This window comes from Mya arenaria, chromosome 5, assembly GCF_026914265.1.
Source record: "Mya arenaria isolate MELC-2E11 chromosome 5, ASM2691426v1".
NCBI lineage: Eukaryota > Metazoa > Mollusca > Bivalvia > Myida > Myidae > Mya > Mya arenaria.
Window position 1 is genome coordinate 27856783 of NC_069126.1, and position 25695 is coordinate 27882477.

Here is a 25695-nt window from a genome sequence, read left to right on the forward strand (position 1 = left end):
CAACAAAAATGCATTTTAAAATATTTGTAAAACGATCCGCATTACAGCAAATACCCGTGACTTATAAAAGCACCGTTATAGAAGTATGACGTCACAACATAATCTGACCAACAATACCGTGTCAACTTAAAACAAGACTAATTTTGATGCAAAGCATCAAAGACGTTGCGAATGTTTTTAAAACATGACTAAAGGGAAGCAGATGCATTTAATCAGGATACCAAGTTCGAGGTCCGTGGATATAAGCATTCTTCAGTTATTGAACGAGATCGGATTTTCAGCTGCAAATCACAACGACCTTGAACTTTGACAAACTGACGTAAATAAAGTTGGGGGGGGGGGGGCGGGAGATAATTTAATCGACTTTTACTAAACTTACATTTACAAACAAGTATTTATACATATTTTTTAGTAAATATCACTTCAAATCAATAACATATACCTTCAATTTTATCACAAATATACAAGATACAAGATACAATATTTGTTATTTATAGTGGGGTATATGATAACAAGAAAACATTCGCTTAATGGGGTATTTTACGACATGAATAGCAAACTTACATAACATATCAAAACATAACAATGAGCTGGTGACCTGGAAAAAAACCATATAGTTTAAAATAGGTACAAATATCGGAACAAGTATTTACAAAAGCTGTTCCTTATTATATCCATGCATACAATAAAAAAAGTAAGATGGATTTGAACACTTAACATAGTGATGACATCAACTAGTTGTCCCGGCTGTACGGGCAATCCACACGCGCACGGTTCCGCTAGTTGACATACCACTATAAAATGGTTAGTTATTTCAAGAGTATAACTGAAGGGATAATTGTATACATTTTAAAAGCAAAATTGTAAGTAGCATTACATACATGGGAATTACAGCATGGTACATTGATGTGTAGTTGGTAAAAATGTTATAATTAATCAAGCTTGATAGAAAAAGTCTTTGGAAAGTATTGTTTAGAGGAGGTATTATATTTATCATGTAATTTAAATACTACTAGATATTATGTAAAGCTTACATGGTCATGGTTTCTCCCATGATTAGGTCAATCCCTACCCACAGGTAACCACCCAAACCTCTGCCCGGCCACTGTTCTGACAATATCAGCACCTACCACTGTGGAAGAATGTAAATATGATATACACACCACATACACAATATAGTATGAACCCCAGCCACACCAACTCCCTTCGCATACTCTATTTTATATACGTATAAACATTCAAATGTTTTCCGGATTTTATGTTTTCCGGTTATCCCACTGACCCTTTCACCACAAGTTTTCCTTTTAGGTAAACTGAAACCGGAAGTATCTTAACTGAAATTCGTGCAATTTGATTGGCTGACGGGTTATCGTGTGAGCCTATGTAATTGTTGGGTTACGTACAGTTTCTACGTTTTTAGTGTTATATGTAAGCAATGGTCATTGACTTATCAAGTTCCCCCACTGATTAAAAATCAGGTTATTTTAATAAGAAAAACATTCTCCGAAACGTTTTTCCTGAGCCTTGATGAATCGGGTCCTAAGTTCGTAAACCAAGATATAAAAAACCCGTAGCCTACAAGTTTGAGGACAAGTTATTAAATACCCATTAAATGTGCCCAAATGTTTGTAATAACAGTATAAGACAAATGTTGTTTGGTATCTTGATGTTTCCTTTTTTCTTTAATCAGTGTATGCAATTATTTGTTTATAAAGGTTGTTTTTTATCAAACATGTTTTATAGATTTATTTTATTGGTACAAACTTGAGACCTATCCCAAACTAAAGTCGCGTTTCCTCGCGACGTCAATAAAATACGAGCGGCTAAAATAGTTAAATTGCTATTCAAGAAATAAATGCGGCAACTTAACAGTTGAGTTAAAAAAATGAGCATTATGTAATAATACTATTCAAACTACAGCGACAAGCCAATTAACCGAATTCTTAGCGAAGACAATGTTCAGGGGCGCATTGTTTAAGATAAAGTTAAAGACAGCCATACAACACACAAACACAAGACAAACACTAAACATGCAGTTAACGTATAATAATTAAGTGTCGAAAGCGCACAATAAAGGTTGAAGCATTTTTTTTTTCAGTGCTTTATTATGTTTAATTTGTTTTGCTTGAATGATAAAACCACAAACAAAAGGCATACGATTTGCAGATAAAAAGCCTTTTATAAATGGCGTTTTCACAATTAAAAACTACGTGGCTTAAAACTCTCCAATAAAAAAAACGTCATTTTTTTTTCCGTACACAAGTTAAATAAGTTAAACATAGAAGTGCATTAAAATAAAATTATTATTTTTGCATCAACCTAAAGTATGCCCCTTTAACTTGTATTGTGCCTCTTAAACCTGTATTGTGCCCCTTTAAGGCTACCGCCTTTAATCTGTCATTTTTGCTCCACGTGCCACTTCAAAAAATCATTGTATTTGTTTGTTTACGTGTACCTGTACGTTTTATTCTATTGCAAAAATACAAATTAACAGTTTGCGCGATACGTCAATTCTGCGTCAATTAGACTTATTGTAACCGTGATGCTTAAAAGTACAGATTAAGAGTGTGATTTGAAACGAAATACAGCAAGTAAAACAAGTTATTAATTTAATAGTAAAAAACAAGATTTTTATTTATTTTTTATCAAGCGTTTAATCTAAAGGATACACTTACTTAACTATTGAAACATGCATGTCAATACTATTTAATATTATAGAGGTAATTGTTATTCTTAATCTCCTTGTATAAGGTTTAAACACTGCCTTTTGAATATACCGGGCTGTAATTCTGCTCTAGACTGGATCAATAATCGCGTATTACAATTTACTTCACTATGATCATATCCGGTATGTAATGAAAACCAGTCGGTTAACAATAAAGCCTAGCAACGCTCGACGCGATTAAGAGTCTATCGGGTGGTTTAACATATGGAATAAAGTTTTGATTTAAACAGGGACCAAAATGACGTCCCTGGAACTTTTCCGCAAATCGGACCATGTGCCTAAACTGCCGAAGGAGTGGGGCACAGGGAAATATAAGGAAGATGATGATTTGTTTCTTCCCAAGGCTCCGACATGGCAATATAGGTAAGTCAATTTGTCTACATGTCTCATGTTTCTGTCTTAAAACATTTATCATTTCCATCTAATCTGTCTGTAGATCTTGATGCTGATTTAGAGATATACGAGTTTAACTAATAAGACATTTGTTTGTTAGATGCATTAACATGGTCGTTAAATGGTCTTATCTCGTCATGTAGACAGATCGGTCTATTTATTTATCGATGTCTCAGATTTATAACATGTCAATGGACCTTTAAGATAACAAAACTTCTAAATTTGAATAATAAAACTCATTTAACCATTTTCTTGACTTCTTTTGTAACATAATTCTACTTCAATTTCTAAACAGATTTTTATATCAGAAATGCAAATAATATCTTACAAAACGGACATTGAATACTTGGCAATAAAAAACATTGAGCAAAAGCGTCTACTATGTAAAATACAAAAAAGTTGTGTTTTTATTTTAACATTATAACTCTTATGTACTATATGTAAACAATTAGTCCTTAAAAACATTTATTCGGTAATAATCCCATTTTAAATGCTAACATTTTAACAATCAACTATTTAAATTCTTATCTTAAGGTTTACAATCCATATCAACATTTTACATGCTTGTTAAGTTTAAACAATAAGGTTTCCATAATTAATGATGACATAGTTTAAAACAAAGTGAAAACCAATATATGAAAGACATTCACGTTGACAACGCTGTCTTGAAATGTGATCGAAAAAACACTTCTATAATTAATTTCACTTTCTATAGAAATGAATGTTCATTATACTTCATTTTAAGCCACTTGGCCAAGCCAGGTGGCACAATATTGGTCTAGTTTTATGGCACAAGGGTCTTTAAAGCCCTGAACAGAAAATATACGTCCTATACAGGACAGGACATTAAAACTGAACATTAATTCAACCACTCGTTTACCTATAAATAGAAAGGTATTGGGGGTATCGCCCTGGTGCGATCCTGGAAACCAGCAAGGGATTAACCAGGTTCGAGGACCTCGCTTCACATTTTTTTTTTTCTTAGAATTAAAATATGTTTCAAATGTTCAATGTCATAACGACAATTCACAAAAGACTCAGTGGAATGATTATATTAATAAATATTGACATCACTAGAATAAACATCTATCCGGGGAAAGCAATTGAAGTATCAATGTATAATACGAACACATACAAACTGACCTGGATGACAAACCAAATGAATGTAAATTTATACAGACATCTTAACATGTTATTTCTTTTGTAAGCGACGAAATTAGGGTCTTTAAAGGTGGGAGGGATAATTTTACATAGTGGTATTATCGAACCCCGATGGCTCGAAATCACAGAGACCGTCGAAAATACCTCGAGCCTCGTGGAATTCGAGCGAAGCGGGAATGCTTACATTCAGTTTAAAGAAATCGGCCCTTTACATCCAGTTCGAGCCAACGAGAATATCGAGCCAAACGTTTTGGAGCCAACGGGGTTCGACTGTATAGGTGTCCGTTCAGGGGTTCTTTCTCATGACCTCTATAAAGAGACACTAGTACTGGTTTCTACCCAAGAGAGGGTCTTGAGGAGGGTTAATATCAGTGTTTAGCTATCTTTATAATCGAGCTAATATGAGTTTGTATAAACTACTAAAAGTCGAGAGGCGTTTGTTATTGCAAACATCTCGAGTAGGAGTGACAAACAACTTCATTTAGAATGAGTGTCCTGGATCCATATATTCTATTGTTTTGAGATAAAGCACAGGGAGACGTTTCTAAACAAGGGGTATAAATTATTCAAGACGTCTAGCAGTAAAATGTTTTATCGCTTGTGTTTCCGACCATTATCGACCTTGATTATCTGATTGCCAACGAGTATTTGTAAAGTTTATCTAATGATTGCATTTACTTGTCAACAATAAAACAATTGGTGTTTTTAAAAAAATATGAATCAACAACATCATTCAACTACTGCGATTCTTCTTTTGACCAAGAAATTCGTGACTTTTATTTCGAGTTTTTATTTATTAATTTTCATTTCCGAAGAAAAAAATGCGTTCACGTGAAATGAATTCATTTATCATGTAATGTAACCATTAAAGTGACACTATAACAAACATACATTTTGAGTGATAAACCCTAAGCTACTTACTAAATAATGCATTTATGGAAAATATTAATTATTGATACCAAGCTTTTAACCAGGTATTAAATATCTGAACACGCAAAAATATTAAATGATTGGTGAATGCTAAAAGATTTACTGTGATTTACTATAGTCTCATAAGGTAGAAATACCGTGTTTTCTGCACCTTTCTTTTAAATTAAACTCGGTATCCTTCATAAAAACCATTGTTTTTAACGTTTAGTCATCCTTTTTGGTATATTAAAACAATTGTATTAATTGTGGTAAATCTTATTTGGGAGTAAAAGTGCATCTTTAAACAAATACAGGAAATAGTGCCAATGTATTTGTTTACCATTCTTTTCATATGGATATGTTGAAACCTTATATGACCTGTTATTCAATGAACAATCTTAAACTCTATTCAAATCGTACTCTTTTAAAGAAACTGAATGAATGATTGAAACCGAGATTTTTGCATTGTGTGTTTTTCGAACATTTACTGCCGGAGTTTTTTTCACTATATTTCATTTCACTTGTGTTGCAAACAAATAAAACGGAAATTGATTTTCCTGTATTTATTGATTTTGCAGATATATGGCCAAGTTCTTGTATATAAGGCAACGTGCCAGCAATTGTTACGGAAATCTTGTTAATATTACCACGCAGTGCTGCAATATCATAATAAATTGCAATTTTATCACCTGTTTATTGCCAAACACAGTATATTTTCAAAGCATTTTTATTTTATTATTTTTATTTTATTGTATTGCGATTGATTTTTTACATTGTAGCACATAGACTGTTAAGATAACAGCCTTTTGACGCATTGGGCCGATCGTTCACAACGTTGTTAACTTTCAAATCCTTACTGCTCTGAAATATGAGTGGATTCATTTTAATCTTCTGTATTTTTAAAAAGATTTATGTCATATGTCTCATATGTTGTTGTTTAAATTAATAACAATAGCTTAAACATAATAGTTTACGTTTGAAAGTTAACAACGAGGACGTTAATCACGTTGTTAACTTAACAAAGTTCTAACCCAACCGTCAATTATGTGATGAAGCGACTATGAAGCAGATAGTTCATAGAAATACTATCGATCACCTATTTAAGGGCATTTGGGCTTCTCTTCAGTGGTTTCCGACCAGAACGTAAGAACGTCGTGTTATTATTTGTATGTATGACACACACACACACACACTAAATCAAGGAAGTTTCAGTTTTTTTAAGTAATAACAGAGAAAAAAGTTAAATAATACGCTCAAAATGCACCATTTCGGACTTGAACTGTTAAAAGTCTAGGGATGCAAACGAATATTCGAATATTCGAATATTCGATCAAACGTTTGGTATTCGAATGTCAAAATCGGTATTCGAATATTCGGAAAAAGAGTAATGATACTAATTCTCAATAAAGAAAATTCAAAACCTTTTGCCTACAACACTGCTTTTGTTTATAAAGTTCGTTTGTTTTGTTTTTACAACGACTGGCCCCTAATGCCAGAGGTGTGAATGTGATGACAATATACTAAACACGTGTCATATGTCATTAAGAGACATATCGTCGGGTACTGTAAAAAGTCCCCTTACCTTTACAATAACTGACTAGGAATCGGCTTTAACACCATTGTTTTGTCCTGGCTGCAAATTAAGCTTGGCAACATAGCTCAAATCGCCGTGATGATATGAATGCCACGTGCTACAATAATGTTGTTACATATATGTGCTTTAAATTGTTTTCCATGTTTCGATACTATGTTCGCGCTTTAAAATTTAAATGTATAGTATAGCGTTTTAGGATATATTTCCTCTATTGTTGAACACTGGATGAGTCAATTCCAGATATGTTTTCGTTTTTTTTTACTAGTTGCCGAGTTGGTTTGGGTTTTCCATAGTTACATTTAGTCAATTTAAAGATCAATCTCAGAACGAGGCTGCTTGTCCTATGGAAAGACCCTCCGTTGGCGTAAAACGCTATTTGACTAGGAATCCATCTAATTTCACATTGTTTACACATATAAAGGCAGCGGAATTGAAATTATTTGATTGTGTTGTTTGTCTGTTTATAATGTATTCTTTTTTTTCCTGAAAATTGCGAATTTCAAAGGCATATTTGGGGAAAATCGGGGTCCGCCGCTACGACAAATAGGGTCAAAGTGCCCCGGCTATTATTTAAGCGAATAATAATAGTAGTTTACTATATCTTCCAAAATATGTATTTCGGTAATCGAATATTCGAATATTCGATCGAAAGAATTACCGAATATTCGAATATCAATTTTGCCATTCGTTTGCATCCCTAGTTAAAACATTCTTGGGGGAATACCCCCCCCCCCCCCAGCCAACACTTTAAACCATAATGATTTCAGTTGTTAGGGAGGGCGCATGTCAAAATGTTGCAACCCTAAGTTACGCCCCCTCTAACGGTAATTCCTTGAACCGCCCATGCTCATGAAGGCGAATACATAACGAATACCCTGTTAAGAACCTCATATATGGCCTAAGAAACACTAGACGAGGGATACACACATAACTTGACCAAACAACAAAGACGAAAGATTACACATACATCAAAATGTTGAATTGAATTCAACCTAACCCGCCTCTCCTTTCAGTGGGCAGCCGAATGAGCAGTTCTACAGACTCACCCAGCTGAAGCTCAGCAATGTACGCAGCAACGATGAACTGTAAGTTAATGTTTTTATTCGACAACGATGAACTGCCTGTAAGTTAGTGTTTTTATTCGACAACGATGAACTGCCTGTAAGTTAGTGTTTTTATTCGGTAACAATGAACTGCCTGTAAGTTAGTGTTTTTATTCGGTAACAATGAACTGCCTGTAAGTTAGTGTTTTTATTCGGTAACAATGAACTGCCTGTAAGTTACACAATATACAAAGAACTGTAAGTTAGTGTTTTAATTATATACCGAAAAACTATGAATTACAATGAATTGTAAGTTGAACAATACACTGAACGCTTTTGAACTGTTTAATTCATACTGATACGATTTACTCCGTTATAAATATCATGTTGTTAACAGTTGTAATTTAATATAAAAATAAAAACCTTTATATTTCAATGTAAAACATTTATCATAGGGAGAAACTGTTTTTGCATTATGAAAAGATCTCTTTGACATCAATATTTCAGCGTTTGTGAATTATTAATTGCAATTAAACGTTCTGTCAATAAACCATGGAATTACATACAACCTTACACCTGCTCTCATGAAAAGTGAATTTGAAAAAAAATCAATCGAAAACTTAAATCCTATTCTGTTGCAATGCTAATTTATCATTACTTTTTCTTTAAGACGCAATGATAGCATTAAGTAAAACAGATTAACGTTTTATCGGCTTATTGGTTCTCAGCTTAAGGCAGAATTAATATCAACATATACGAAGGTTTAAATGCCAACTTTACTCGTTTGACTGAAACTTTGCGTTACCTTAATGTAAACTTCATACCAGTAGCTGTGATCAATATAGCAAACATTGACCTTGCGAGCGAAGCAACTACTGCATATCACATTCTTACAATTGTTATTGAGATAAGACTATCTGAATGGGAGTTGGAGAGGGTATACACAAGCTCTAAATATAAAACCCACACCGGCCTCCAATAAAGCAAATGATTTCAAGTGAAGTTCAATCAAATACTTGAAGTTTACTCCTACCAGATTGGAGTTGTGGTTTAAATCACTTAGCTGCATGCCATTTATTACTCAAGCTTTTGTTTACATAGACGAAGTAATTCCACTTCGTTTCTGTACGATCATTGAGTCAATATCTGGTTGATTTTTACGCTGAAGTCAAACATTTCCTTACAAAGAGAAGAATTATGAATTCAATTACAGTGATTTGCAGTTAAATATGAGTTTCTTTCGTATTGTCTGAGTAGCGACCAACGTTGAAAATCTGTACACCGGCGCCGAAAGACAAATCTCGATTGTTCTTTCGCAACATTAAAACGAAAACTGCGATGCTTAGTCATTCTGTCAACAAATGTCTTTGCTATTATAAATGTAAATTTATCCTTTATTTTTCTTTTTTTTTTATGTTTTTGCAGAGTACCTGATCCCCACGAGAGCGCAATGGGGTAAGTGTTTACAACTGGGTTTTTTGTAACTTGTTTTCCGTTTCTTTTCCTTTGTAATATTGTAAATTTTTGACTTGTTATATATGTTAATTTGAAATGAATACTGTTTTATCTGATATTAAAGTATACGTAGACACATGTTGTACACAGAACATTACATCAAACTGATCTATAAAAACAAAAACAAAACAAACATACACGGTTGATTTATTTTGATATATCATGTTCAATGTTCAATATGTACAAAGTATCTGCAAGAAAGAATAAGACAATTATCTGTTTATTCAAGTATGATAGACTTATTCATGTGAGTTTGACATTTTATGTTTTATTTTTACTATAAATAAGTTCCCCTACCTGAATGTTCCAGCCCTATCATGGTCAACAAGACCTTCCCGTCGGAGCACCCGTACTCCTCCCATATGCCCCGTGCTGCCCTCTTCCCGCGCTTTGACAGCGACATGGATCCAAAAAGGGGCGTGGCCGCGAGAGGAGAGAAACCAATCAGCCATGAAATGCCGGCGAAAGCGTATGATGTACAGATCGTTCACAAAACAAAAGGCATGCTATCATTTTTGTCTCGATAACCATGATATAAATGAAAACAAACCCAACCCTATAGGACTCAAAGTCATTCGGGGTTATTCAATCTTCAACCGTGTAGTTTCGTTTCCAGTCATTCGGGGTCACTCAATCTTCAACCGTTTAGTTTCCAGTCATTCGGGGTCATTCAATCTTCAACCGTTTAGTTTCCAGTCATTCGGTGTCATTCAATCTTCAACCGTGTAGTTTAGTTTCCAGTCATTCGGGGTCACTCAATATTCAACCGTGTAGTTTAGTTTCCAGTCATTCGGGGTCATTCAATCTTCAACCGTGTAGTTTAGTTTCCAGTCATTCGGGGTCACTCAATCTTCAACCGTGTAGTTTAGTTTCCAGTCATTCGGGGTCATTCAATCTTCAACCGTGTAGTTTAGTTTCCAGTCATTCGGGGTCATTCAATATTCAACCGTGTAGTTTAGTTTCCAGTCATTCGGGGTCACTCAATCTTCAACCGTTTAGTTTCCAGTCATTCGGGGTCATTCAATCTTCAACCATGTAGTTTAGTTTCCAGTCATTCGGTGCCACTCAATCTTCAACCGTTTAGATTCCAGTCATTCGGGGTCATTCAATCTTCAACCGTGTAGTTTAGTTTCCAGTCATTCGGGGTCATTCAATATTCAACCGTGTGGTTTAGTTTCCAGTCATTCGGGGTCATTCAATATTCAACCGTGTAGTTTAGTTTCCAGTCATTCGGGGTCATTCAATCTTCAACCGTGTAGTTTAGTTTCCAGTCATTCGGGGTCATTCAATCTTCAACCGTGTAGTTTAGTTTCCAGTCATTCGGGGTCACTCAATATTCAACCGTTTAGTTTCCAGTCATTCGGGGTCATTCAAACTTCAACCATGTAGTTTAGTTTCCAGTCATTCGGTGCCACTCAATCTTCAACCGTTTAGATTCCAGTCATTCGGGGTCATTCAATCTTCAACCGTGTAGTTTAGTTTCCAGTCATTCGGGGTCATTCAATATTCAACCGTGTGGTTTAGTTTCCAGTCATTCGGGGTCATTCAATATTCAACCGTGTGGTTTAGTTTCCAGTCATTCGGGGTCATTCAATATTCAACCGTGTAGTTTAGTTTCCAGTCATTCGGGGTCATTCAATATTCAACCGTGTAGTTTAGTTTCCAGTCATTCGGGGTCATTCAATCTTCAACCGTGAAGTTTAGTTTCCAGTCATTCGGGGTCATTCAATCTTTAACCGTTTAGATTCCAGTCATTCGGGGTCATTCAATATTCAACCGTGTAGTTTAGTTTCCAGTCATTCGGGGTCATTCAATATTCAACCGTGTAGTTTAGTTTCCAGTCATTCGGGGTCATTCAATCTTCAACCGTGTAGTTTAGTTTCCAGTCATTCGGGGTCATTCAATCTTCAACCGTGAAGTTTAGTTTCCAGTCATTCGGGGTCATTTTATATTCAACCGTGTAGTTTAGTTTCCAGTCATTCGGGGTCATTCAATCTTACCAATGTATCTATCAAGAGAAGCGTGAACACTTCTTCTAAACCCAATGAATTATACAACCTGTATTTCCGACCAACTATATTTCAGATAGCTAATCATTAGTGCTAGGCTAACCCAGTAAAATAAATCAACGTTCGTGGGTGTCTAAAGGTCCGTCTACTTTCATTCATCCAATACACACTCCTTGCGTCAGAGTTTACATTCACAATGTGTCAGCCAATAAGGTTGCATTCTAGACCTACGCTCACTCCGTCCATTCTTAATCATTAAGATGTTACTTCATGTCATCTAACTATTACTAAGCGTTTCTATTTTGAACATAAGATATATTTTAATTTTCAAAACGATTGTCTATGACATACCAGTATGCTCAATTAAAAAAGGAGCCATACCGAATTCTTTAATACGTTATGATTTTTTTTTAATTTCAATGGAAGCTGTTGAAAAAATGATGTCTTTTATTGAACTCAGGTTTTGGTGATCGACGGGAAATCCAGTCATTGCCGAAAAATTCCGAAAAGGAAGGTCTGGAATGGGTTGGGGAGCATGGCTTTAACCAGGTTAGTATGAAATTAATACGTTCGATCAAAACAGTCTTATCAATAAACGATTCGCTTAGTAAGACTGTGAAGTTTCAGTCAGATTAAAGCTTTAACCATAAAGGAATGGAAATTTTATGGACAATCTCACAAGCCTAACACTGTGAGCTTGTTTAATGGTGAGGGCTAAGAAGATTACCAGGAAGATACATACAAACACAATTTACCGGACATAATTAAAATATCATTTATCATTAAACTAATGTTTTCATCGATAAATCAAAACATTGTTTTGACATGTTCATGAATTTATTGATTAAAAAGTTATGTAACACATACCACATGTACGTTGCGTTCAATCTTGAATGTCTTAACATTAACATTGGCCAATTGTCTGGTTAGCGCAGTGGCTACTGCACTCGTTTCTCACATAGGCGATCCGGATTCGATTCCCGACCTGGGCGCATGTGATTTTGGTTTGTGGCCACCAAGCCGGACATGTGGGTTTCCTCCGGATACTCCGGTTTCCCCTAAAACATAAGACCACACTCTCGTGCAACATAGTCCCAACGAGAGAGATTATTGTAACATGCAATAACTTCTTCAACAATCATTGTAAAAGTAAATAAGTTTGAAATAATGTATTAACAATAAATGTATATTTCCAGAAAGTAAAGGTGCACAACGGGAGGCAAGATTTCTACCCAATCCCACCCAAAATTGTGGCGCCAAATCTACAGTCACGTGAGGGTGACATGAAAGTCAGCGTCCGCACCGCGACAGCCATGCGTAATGTCGAGCGGGACCAATGGCAGACGACCTACGACAGACAACACACTGGCCTCGGTCCGGCCAATCCAAACAAGCTGGACAATCATGGCGACAAGACCAATTTCTACAGCGCAACTGGCATCACAGACGATAACATAGTAAGTTCTAAAAATGTTTTAAATTTACTTAAATTTAGGCAGCCACAAATATATTCAATAATCGATTTCATTAGGGGATATTTTCTGGAAAGTCTTGTAGGATTAATGGATTATGTACTGAAACGCTAGCGATGAATTAAAGGATAATCTTTTTTACATCAATATAACATGTATACCATTGAAAAAGTGCCTTTATAGGGTCAGAAGGAAAACACGCGAAATTAAGTATAGGAGTCGATGTGCAGAAAGACAATCGAACTTAATATATATACAAGGCAACTAAGTTACTTCCCATCCCATCATTTATTAAATCTATTCATAGGTATTTCAAGCTAAAATAGGTTATTATTCTTTTATTGATTGCCAATGATATTATTGTTCTCTTTCACATTATAAATACTTGCTTAATGAAAATGTTCCATTCAACTGCATTCATCGTTTACCACTTTCACCATCAAGGCATTGTAGGCAGACAGTACATGAACGCATTATGAACGCATTATGTAATACATGGTAAATGGTTTCATCATCATGTTTTGTTATTTTGATTTCAGTATCCTCGATCGATCAACACATTTGATCCACCGCGGCCCTTTGATGGTAGAATATCCAAAATGTTAATACCCAAACCACCACAGTTGAAGACAGCTGCAGCGGCGAACGCGCCTGAAAACCCTAATTATATCAGGTAATAATTGTATTTGACATTTAAATGCGAAAAGTAAATTATAGCTTGAGTTCTTCTCTATTTTACCATGTGTAGTTTGGATTCAACATTTTATACCAAAAAAAATAGCACAACAACACATAAGAACAACAAATACTACAACTACTACTTCTACTACTACGACTACGACTACGACTACTAATACGACTACTACTACTACGACTACTACTACGACGACTACTAATACGACTACTAATACCACTACTAGTACGACTACTACTACTACTACTACGACTACTACTACGACGACTACTAATACGACTACTAATACTACTAATACTACTAATACGACTACTACTACTACTACTACTACTACTACTAATACGACTACTACTACTACTACTACTACTACTACTACTACTACTACTACTACTACTACTACTACTACTACTACTACTACTACTACTACTACTAATACGACGACTACTACTACGACTACTACTACGACTACTACTACTACTACTACTACTACTACTACTACTACTACTACTACTACTACTACTACTACTACTACTACTACTACTACTACTACAACTACTACTACTACGACTACTACTACTACTACTACTACTACTACTACTACTACTACTACTACTACTACTACTACTACTACTACGACTACTACTACTACTACTACTACTACTACTACTACTACTACTACTACTACTACTACTACTACTACGACTACTACGACTACTACGACTACTACTACTACTACGACTATCACCATCACCACCACCACCACCACAACCACCACCACCACCACTTCTGCCAACCACCACAACCAATACCATTAGAACTACCACTACCACTACCACTACTTAAAGTAGTACAGTCTTCATTAGTAAAACTATCCAGACAACTATTTATTGCTGTCATACTTATTGTTTTTGCTGTTGGCGTTGCTCTTGATACTTTTATCGATGCTGATATCATGTTTAACCTCATCATCTGTCTTTCTAGAATGAAGACTCTCAGTGAACGAGAAGAGCATAGACTACTCAATGGTAAAGAGTACGCCAGTTTCCCGGACGATATCGCTGAGAAGGAAAAGGAGAGGTGGCGGGAATTGGAGAAAGTTGCGCACGCAGACCCGAATTTGAAACACCTTTCAGACAGCAAAGGCATTCCTGAGAGAGTCCCATACATACCAGCAGGTAATTAACGTTGGTTTGTCAAGGGGTGTACGAGGGGTGTTCGGAAAGTTTCGGGGCAAATGCTGTCGTATTTTCATAATTTCGCATTCAAGATAAAATCCTCTGTTCATGTGTATCGGCTTAAGTACAAACGATCGTCTTTTTAATCAACCTCTTCCGTTTTATAAGTTAACGGAAGAAAACGCTTTATCAAAACATATATTCAATGAGACAAGAAGAAATCTATCACAATTCGCTGAAATCAGAAAAGTCAAAGTTCGAAATAAAATATTCACCTATAAGTAATTACAACATTTTTATGATGGCTCTGCTCACAATACTATTGAATATACGATAAACAGTTATCTATAATACTTAGACATTTTACCGTTTTATTTCTGTCATATAGTCAATCTTTTATTCCTTCCTCCAAAGGTCGCCCAGGTGGTCCACAGGCAACTTATTTGGAATCTACAAAGCGAGACCAAGACAAGAACTTCCAAGAAATGGAGGCACAGAACAGATGGAAAGTTCTCGAAGCCCACTCACCCGGGCATGACGTCACTGCCCTTAACAACAAGATGGCTCTCTCTGGCAAGACAGAGCGGCCAACGACATTTTACGGTCATGAGGGTAAATACAACGAAGAAAGGGCTGGTCTTTATAAAACCAGTTACTCACCCGAAAGACTTGCTTACAACATGAATGCGTTGGATGTAAGTGGGCCAGAAATTATGAATACGAGGACTTCTCATATGGATGCTCTGAATCTACCAACGAAACTTAATCAAGATATGAGGGATGCATTTCGATACAGTAGAACATTTAATTACACTCAGCCAAATTTGGCTGGTGACCGGCGTGAACCAATCGAACACTCGATCCAGCATAATGACTTAAAAGAGTTTCAGAAGTCTATTCTTCAACCAAATGTGCAAACTGCTAGAGTTAAAGTTCAAGAGGGTGAAACAATCTTAAAAGACAGTACAATGGGAGGTAGTTACAACACAAGAAAGTTTCTACAAGAACAGGAGATTGGGAAATTTTCAAGGTACGAACCGAACATAGTCATGTCAGCTGAAAATCAAAATCTTCACAATGTACGAAAAGCAAGTTCTACAAAACAAAAGAACGTCAAGTTTTCGGATAATGTTATGGTTGCAAAGAGCCTAGATAGCGGTATATTGCGTCTAAGCAGTGCTCCTACCAGAGGGTCTCCAAGAATGGTTACCACAACCAAAGAGCTTCTTGCCTCTGATCCTGGTCCAAAACCACCCACCGATCCGATAGCAACGACCCAGTATTCCAGCGTACAAGCCCTCTATCACCCCGAAAACGACAAGGAGCCTGAAGAAAAAGAAGAAAATGAACAAGACGGCATGCCATACGATCCAAACAATTTGCCGAGGATAAAATTCACCAATATTGAAACTCAATTATCAAATGAAACGAAAAATGGAGAAACACCATTCATCGCCTACAGTAGTACTCTTCAAAAGAAGCCATGTTCAAGCGAACCGAGCTCAGAGTACAGAAACGAATTTAGTAGTAAGGGAACAAACTTCATTCCCTCCAATCTTCAACACTCTTTGTCTTTCGAGTCGGCCTACAAAGCGCAATTCCCTGTACACCGTATAGGCTATAAAGATGATAGATTCAGTTGGCAGCCTGGCCACGGGACGCCAAGACCACAGACAAGTTTGCTGGATATTCAAAACAGTTTTGAAAAGACTGCAGTGCGAAGGAATTTCCTCGGACACTTCAGCGAATCCAATCCAGACCTCCGACAAAACATAACGAGGGGAAAGAAACACAACTTCTGGGGCATAAATGGACAGTTAATTCATGGATAAACTGTTCACAATCAGTTACCGGCGGTTTTAACGAGAAAACTAAAAGGTGATAGTAGCAAACTTGTAAGCCAGCCTGCCAGTTTACTCTCTAACAGTATTATGATTATTGTTATCGCTTATTCCGTATAGATGGTGCCGCATGTATGATTCTAATGTGAGTGACTATTTTGCGTGAAAGAATGATAGGCGCAATCGATTTTTTTCGAATATTTCGTTGAATGTAATTTCATAAAGAAGTATAACCGTCACCAGAACGGTATGAACGTATGGAATAAGGTTCTCTAATTAAGTTATTCCTTTGAACGCAGAAGAAAGGTCTCAATAAAGAGTTCTGTTGTTTTGTTATGGAGCTTTTAATGAAACTGTTTCATTAAATATCAAAATGTCTGTGATAATATTCTTTATTTGAAAATGCTTCTTATATTGTTTTGTTCACATATTTTTATAAACCGTTATATTTTGTTTAAGTATTATTTTACAAATTTATATGTTTACTTGTGATACCGTACGTGTTATGTTTGTTGATAATTATTTAAACGTTTTTCACATTCCATTTGTTCTGCCAAAGTGCATATGAGTGCTTGAGCAATATCATGAGACAGGTGTCTGCGATCTAAGTTCAGGTTTACCACAACCTCAAAAACCTTCGAATAATTATGTCTGAAATATCTGTGCCTAATTCAAAAACCATCTCACAGACCTTAACTTAATTTCAAGCTTAGAATCCAAGTGTTTTGATTGGACAATAAAAATAACTGACCAATGGACTTATTGGACTTATTGAAATCAGTGAGGCGTATCAATGAACAATCTCATTCAAATCAGATTCCCAATACACTCTACACGACGTTACGCTTTACGATGTGCATGACGTTACAATATGAAGTGAACGTTACCATATGAGTTTAATGAGATTGGTCTAAGAATTATATTGAATATGGTCACTAGTATTTCGTGACACCAATATTTGTTGAAACCTTACTTGTTTCCCTGCTTCAATCCTTATTATTTTTTCATCTACTTCCTCTCGTGTGAACTCAGTATTGTTTGTTCTACCTATTATTGTGTTTCGGTTTTGCTCAATAAAAACTCAAACGAAAACATGGTTTGTTTATTGCATATAAACATGCATGTTCAAACGAGAATGCATTCGATATACCCTCGCGAGACAGAACTGAAGCAGATAAAGATACATGCTTTATTTTCAAACAATAGCCATACACGAGTACAAAATTGGAGTCTCAGAATACAATTAGTGGTATGTTGTTAACTCGAGTTACCTCGAGTTACAGATATAGACAAAGGGCACTCAGAGTGAGGAATCACGTGACTCCAAAGTGGTTCTGACATGGGTCACAACGGACCACAACCAATGCCAATAATTCAACTTGAAGGTATTTTGTAGAACGATGTAACTCTGATATTTTGGCCAAGGATTGCATCATTTATTCAAGCAAATCTAAAATATTTCACTCATATGGAAGCAGAAAATAGCATGGTCTTTTATAGACTAAGATTTTTTTTCATATCTTCTGTCAAAAACGTTATTCAGAAATTATCGTCACCTAATCGTTTGTTTACATCGGTTTTGGCGCGTTATGGCCAATATTGAGAACCCCTTTTTAATTACTTGATTCCTCGCCCTGGCACTGGTGAAAGTTATTAAAGCAGTTTTTTTTTGTAATATTGAAACGTAAACTGTCCACTTCGAAATATTCTACCAAATATTATAATGCACTAAGGAATATTGACATATATAAGAATTATTGCATGTTTTGTTTAGACGAAAAGTTTAATTTAGACACATAAAAGCAGATCACTGAATAATTACACTACATTATAAGTATTTACATAAATTTTTAAAACATTTGCTGAAGCAATACGTAAGAATATCTTTTCCAAAACATGTGTTGCATGATTTCTTTATACTGACTACGGCCCATTAGTTTGGTTTTGTTGTCCGGAACGGACCATATTGTTATTCGTAAAAAGCTGTGTTGTGTGAGATCAGATCAACTAACGACATTCAACATTAAATATTGCGCATGCACATCAAACGACATTATACATTGAATGTCAACCTGGGTCGACTTTTGAAATTCGCCACTCAGAAAATGAATGTAGATTGGCTAAAAAAATGACATCCGACGATCAGAAACTGGTTCAACAAACGAAGTGCCACATTCAGTGTCGAGCTGGCTTAACGACATGTCGTGTCAAAAATATAGTTTGCTGAGTTGCTGTGCACTTCTCAAAAATTAATACATCTTAAAGCTCTTTAGGCAAAAAGTATGAACACGCACGCGCACGCACGCACACACACAACCACGCACGCAAGCACACCCACACACAAAATTATACTGTAACGGTCCGCTGTATGCGGCGGATGTGCGTTCATAATAACATTCCGTTATAAACGGAAGTACGTTCGTACTACGTATGTAAACTTGGTTGGTAATATGCAAATTAGCAAAGCCCGGGCTCTGTGTGGACAGAGAAGTTGTATATAAAGACCAGTGGACCCATTCAGGGTCGAGCATGCTTTTCTCTGAAGGGATCTGTTGGTATTTCATTGGCGTAGCACGTTACAATACCAAAGAACGAGTATTCAAGAGTGACTTCATTGAAACATCTGTTTTGATTGTCTCCCTTGCATTGTTAAGAGGATTAAAATTACCAAAAGAAAACAATTTAATCTTAAACACAGAGGATGGTGAGGAAAATCTAACTGCAGACATGTAACAAAGGTACATTTTACTTGCACAGGAAACTGTATTAAATGTATCTGAAGTAGAAACATGTTTTGCAGAAAATTGGTAATAATATCGGATGACTTCATATACTTATGGTATCAAATAAAAGAGAATTGCTTACTGATTACTGATGTGTCAAATAAATGACAAAAACAAAAACAGTTTTGATAGAGTCATTGCAGTTTGCATTTATTTTATTGTCTTAATTCAAACTATTTCGGACGTGAAATTACCAATTATGCAATCTTTAAAGGCCTAAAAGTTGTGTTTGTGATATGTTCTTTCGGTATTTTTTTTACATATACTCTTTCTCTACTCATACAACTTTCAAATGATACCAAAATAATATGGAGACACCAGACATCCGCGTTGAAACTTTCACATAATTATAAGTTTGGGTTCAAAAGTTGCATAATTTTCTTAATATGGAAATGTAATATGTACTAAATGACGTCATATGGATGTTAAAGGGAGAGCACAAGTAAAAATAAACTTGTCTTGTTTTCCTTCTTAAAATGATTATTTCCCTTGCATTACAAAGAAGGGCATAACGCTTCGACATAAATACATGTATGTTGGAGTAGTTTTTACTTTTTATTCGCGCATCTGCATTTTGTTCTGTAAACACAACAGTAAATATGTATTGAGATATAAACAATGAACAAATTGTGCAAGGGGAAAAAACGTATATAAAATAAAAACTATGAACAATACCAAATTTTGTAATGATACTAACACACTTATTTATATCTAAAATAGAATAGCACCTGTCATAAAACTAACAAGGCTAATAGTTTATTTTAATATCATCAGTATAGGTCATAACTGCAATTACACAACAATAATAATAATATACTCGTAGTGTTTCCTTTTTTGTTCGCCAATTAAGTCGCTGTACTGCGTTTGAAAATTGAAAAAAAACTCATAAATTGTCAAGAAAACTTGATATGGAGAAAATAAGTCAGTTATCTTTCTGTTTTGTTAATAAATCTGACCATCCTCAATTGAGTACATGTATGTGACAAAAAATGTTGAACTTTAAATTTGTTATTGTTCATATCCTGAATTTTACGCTCGCTTGTGATATATTCCATAAAAATATGAACGATATTATAAATACTAATAAATAAAGTGTGCAATGTCACCAAAGTTGAGTTACAATTTACCAACTACATATTAACATACTCTAATGTCTCCAATCTATACAATATAAAGTTTACAGCTCGCTCAAACATTAAGAATAGTTAAAAAAAAATCATGTAAGACATGTCGTTAAAATTATTTGGTACCTAATATATAAACATGCAGAATTATGATAGAGAACTGGAAACGCACAAGAAGTTCTATCTCTATAATCATAATTTTATAAAAGTGTATAGTCATTATTTTATTATAATTACTAAATTCCAAACTCAAGTAGCTAATAATTCCATATCAGTATTTACACCAGTATTTTAAGAGACAAAAACAACTGGGGCGGTATTCATAAATCTTTTTAAGTCATTTCCTAACTTGAATAAATGTGCTATACACTGGTGCACGTTAAGGAACCAGGATAGCTCTAACCAGCATTTATCTGTCTGTACACTGCGCTTCAAAACCCTAATATGACTAACAATCTTATCAGAGCACTCGCAGAATGTGCCTTGTCCGAGTGTGATTTTAAAAATAAACTCAAAGCCATCACCCCACCGCCACAGTCGAACCCCGTTGGCTCGAACTACCAGGGACCGGCGAAAAAACCTTGAGCCGCGGACAATTTGGGCTAACAGGGGAATGCTTACCTTCAGTAGAAAGAAACCGGTCCTTACATTCCAGTTTGAGCTAACGAGGAAATCGAGCGAAGCAAGTTCGAGCCAAAGGGGGTCGACTGTACTTATATACTCGTGTACTACCTAGATGCGAGTGTTATGCGTTGTTTCCGATATCCATTGGCTTACGTGTCGTTCTTCCATTGTTGTTACTTAAATGAGAATAATTATTATAATACATACATTTACAGACAGTATACGTATTTAACTTTAGGATTTGTTGCACTATGAAGCTACAAAAAACATCACGAAGTGAAAGCAAGACAAACTTAATGAAGCAAGAACAACAAACAATGCTTTGTTCGATGACAAAAGCTCATAAGAGCTTTAATTATATACCAATCACAAATCCACATGCTATAAATCATATCGCAAAATAAAGTAGTCCGTATTCCACTCCAGTGAAATACGGCCGTATTCCACTCTGCTGACGTCACATCATAAACGTAACATTGCACAATGGTAAAATGACGTCATCAAACAAAATAGTGCGTCATTAAAATGGAATTTAATATGAAAACATGCGTATCTTAAGTACTTGAATATTTACAATATAATAATATAGACTTGTTGTTGTTATTTGTGTCAATTTTTGTTTTTATTGTTTATTGTTTACGTTCATTAAAACGCTTTCTATATTTTCATATAAGTAACTCAATCAGATTTAATACTGTCGATGTATACGTTTAAAATGCAGTTCAATGCTTTAGTGTGTCGAAGAGGTTTATACAGACATCTTTATGAATTATGCATTAAAGCGAATCTTCTTTCTTTATTCAACAAGTAAAAAATCTGCAACAAATACACCCATGAGATATTCTAACCATTAAAGTATAAAATTATCACGCATATCACATTCATCATTTATGTACAATGATATCATAATTTTTCAATTCATAGTCCCGTTCGTTTACATGTGAGGAATATCGCAAGGTATAATAACAGCAAGCACATTGTGTTGAATTTGTCGCAGCATTGAAATCCCTCGACGTAAATACGGGGCAATTTTCCCAGATTAATAGTATCAACTTTCATATAATACACATGTATTGTTATTTCCAATAGCGTATCATAAACCAAGCTACAATTTACCTACTTAATAGTGATAAGTAAATTGGGGGTTAGAACCGAAATTGGGGGCCTTACCTTATTCCAAAGATGGCTTCATTAGAGTTCGCGAGCAATTGAATTCAATTTGTTATTCAACGAAGGACAATGTCTAAAAATCTCAGGTGGGTTATTTTGCTTTTCATAAATCAATTACATGTTACGTACAAGCATGACTATTATAGTAATTTTCATTTCAACAAGGGCTTGTTACTGTACAATTTTCCGCAAGGAAGGGGTGATACTTGAACTTTTTGGGATAAATATCTTCAGATTGACCCAGTGTGACATTTTTAACAAGAATATGCTAATTGTACGTACCGTCGGTGCTGCTGACTGCCCGAACTATAAAATTAAAAATGATAAAAGTTGCAACCGGTATCTAAACGATGGTGTCATATCATTGTCTGCCAGGGTGTGTGTATGTGTGTAAGCTTATTAATACTCGCACTCGGGCCTTACCCATTCGGCGAGTGCTCCGTTAAGATTGATAGTCATATTATGTTTTTGCACACATTGCACAGACAGAATGTAACCCTGGTTAGAGCTACTTTGATTCTTTAACGTTCACCGGTGTATAGCACTGTCACCCCCATTTAACGCCTCTCCCGGAAGACGATTAGTATTTTACGGTGCGGCGAGGAATCGAACCTGCGAACCCTGGATTGACAGTCAAGTGTGTTACCACTAGACCACGGATCTTCCACAGCCAGGGTGAAAGTCAATATTCAACCAAAGTCAAGCTTATGGTCACAGATCATTGACTTTATTCACTATATTGGTCGGTTATTAATAACAAAATGATCCGATAGGTTACATCTTTCTTAAATCCAATTAAGAACAATATTGCCGCTAATACTTATACTGACGCAGGGCTGGAGTTTGAGAATCAAGATGAGTTTGAGACATAATACTCAACATTGTATACATTGTTAACTTGATTACTTTGATTGTGTTGTACAATCGCTCTAACAAAGGCAATAATAGTAAGTCTTGTTGTGTGTGTGTGTGTGTGTGTGTGTGTGTGTGCGTGCGTGCGTGCGTGCGTGCGTGAGTGCGTGCGTCTGCGTGTGCGTGTGAGTGTGATTTTTTTTTATAAATAACCAGTTCTACAATCAGGCAAACATGTTTTGTTAAAACCGGTTAACCAAAAGACAGTTTAAAAGATTTAAGAAGTAGTTTTTCTGAGGCTGTCTCTAAAACTCAAGACACAAAACATAAGTTAATATGGGTCGAGGCCAACGCTCCACTCAGATACAAACTAACAGACAACAGAAATATACAACAATGTTTTAAACAATCCATTGTTCTATGAAAGGAAAAAAATCATTCATTTATCTTCTAAACTTAAAACTTTCCGTTTTTGCGCCGATTTCAACAGCTTTTGGTTGCAGAAGTAAGGCGACTTAAATGAAGGACCATCTGAAAAAGAAAGAAAAAAATGGAAATTGAATTACTCTCGTCAAGCAGCGCAAAGCACGTGATCTGCACCAACAGAATATCAACCTGCTATTTTCAAAAAAATATTTTTAAGTGACAGCTTTGGCTATAATTTTGAAAGAAAATACTTCGTAGATTTGGAGACGCAATTCAACTTCATGTGGAATAAAACAAAATCATAGAACTTAATTAATTAAAATAGGTATATTCTAGTTGCCTTTCTGATAGATTTATACGGAAAAGTTTTTTTATGAAAATCAAATTATGAAATAATCATTTCATGTTTACAAAGTGTTAACCGCAGATTGTTCTGGACAAAGATCACACGCCCAAATGATCAAACGAAAATGCAGAACGATCTTAGAGCAGGGATGATGATGCACTAATTTAAGACCGCCAGTGAAACAACGAAACTTGTAAACGCTACTATGTGCATAAAAGTGAATACAGCCCTGAACACGCGGCATGCGGCGTTTTGGACTGTTCACATTAATTTTCTCAACGACATCACTGACGTGTGAAAGACTGTCTAGGGTGTCAAGATAATATTTAATCAAAACCCGCGTATTCATCACAAATTTAAGGAGGCAGCCATAATTATAGGTCATGATATAAGCGACATTTAAGTGACCAATGAGAGTTTTCGTTACAAAAGCGTCCAGGTGATCAGGAACAATGATGGCGGAATCAAGCATCTGCTTGACCGGAAGTCGCTGACAAGCACGTCAGGAAACAAATTTAGGAAAGTGAAATTTAAAAGAAATACTAAAACATAATTTGACAAAAATGATGACGGTGACCAAATAAAATTAGTTAAAAAGTATACACACTATTAAAACAATATTTACAAAAAAAACGGTGCGAAGCAGAATTAAAAGAAACAGCAACAAAAGACAACGTTAATAATAATAATAATAATAATAATAATAATAATATAATAATAATAATAATAATAATAATAATAACCATTATCATAATAATTACAACAACAAACAATAATAATAATAATAATTTTAACAATAATAATAATAATAATAATAATAATAATAATAATAATAATTTTGATGATGATAAAATAATACTAATAAAAAATTATTATAAAACTGAAATGTAATAACACGGTTTAATGAATAAGTGTGATATATATCTTATGTCAAAAGCTCACAAAAAGCAAATAATACATTATCGTGCAAATACATTAAACAAAATGATGAAATAGATTCCCTCTCCCCATTGTAAACAAATTTGATTTATAGAAACATTTCACATTCCGTACAACTGCCTCAAATTACCCAGCTATCATGTATTGTTTCTTTTAACTTTAAGCTTCATTTTCTCCGCTTCCGGTGCCTGCGAAATACATTTATACCAAGTCATTCACGCGAACTTAAGTGGCAATCGCGATGAAAACCTTATGAATATTTAACATCAGTACTAAGCGTTAGATTACCTGTTAATTAAAGTCATATCAAGACTAGCTGCGACGCGTGTTCCAGTAATTATTGCGTGACGCCAACGTCATCCAATACTGTTCAGTGCATGGAACTTTCACTTAATAACCATGAAATATAGATTTAAATGTTCAGTAGCCCAGGTAATTTCCGGGAGTTTTGCCATCTCAATCTAGGCACGTGACTTAAGCACGTGCAATTTATCACTTCCGGTAAGTCTCTTACTGTAGCATATTTTTACATAAATCATACTTGATATGTTCAAGTGGAAACGCTATTTGCTTTGCAGGTTTTTCATTTCGATGACAGAAATGATTAAAGCAAAAAGACTGCTTTGGATATTATTAAATTTATAAACTGGAACTTGTACAGTTTCAGAAAAAAACAAAATTCTATTTTCTGCATTATTTATGTACCGAATTAAAGCTTTTCATGATAAACGTTTGTTTAAAGTGACACTCTTATTCAAAATCAATACATACACATATATAACAAACATAACTTTTGACTGATAAACCTTAAACTGCTTACTAAGTAATGCATATATGAAAAATATTTACTACTGATAACAAGATTGTAACCGTGAATTTAATAACGGAAAGCGCTAACAT

At 35.1% G+C, this 25695-nt stretch overlaps 1 protein-coding gene across 1 annotated transcript; it reads left to right on the plus strand.

The window, feature by feature from the left end:
• Window positions 1–2875: 2875 nt before the first annotated feature.
• LOC128233547 (uncharacterized) lies at window positions 2876–17617 on the plus strand. Its single transcript, XM_052947267.1, has 9 exons — window positions 2876–3088; window positions 7796–7867; window positions 9251–9280; window positions 9651–9841; window positions 11810–11898; window positions 12546–12806; window positions 13361–13494; window positions 14497–14690; window positions 15105–17617. Exons 1-9 carry the CDS (start codon window positions 2964–2966, stop codon window positions 16520–16522), a joined length of 2514 nt encoding a protein of 837 aa, XP_052803227.1. The 5' UTR covers window positions 2876–2963; the 3' UTR covers window positions 16523–17617.
• Window positions 17618–25695: the final 8078 nt, after the last annotated feature.

Excerpts from the sequence above, each read along its gene's own strand:
- LOC128233547 (XM_052947267.1), top strand. The coding sequence starts at position 2,964 with ATGACGTCCCTGGAACTTTTCCGCAAATCGGACCATGTGCCTAAACTG. Across the intron at positions 9,842-11,809 it reads GATCGTTCACAAAACAAAAG|GTTTTGGTGATCGACGGGAA; the intron begins GCATGCTATCAT and ends TATTGAACTCAG. Across the intron at positions 12,807-13,360 it reads GCATCACAGACGATAACATA|TATCCTCGATCGATCAACAC; the intron begins GTAAGTTCTAAA and ends TTTTGATTTCAG.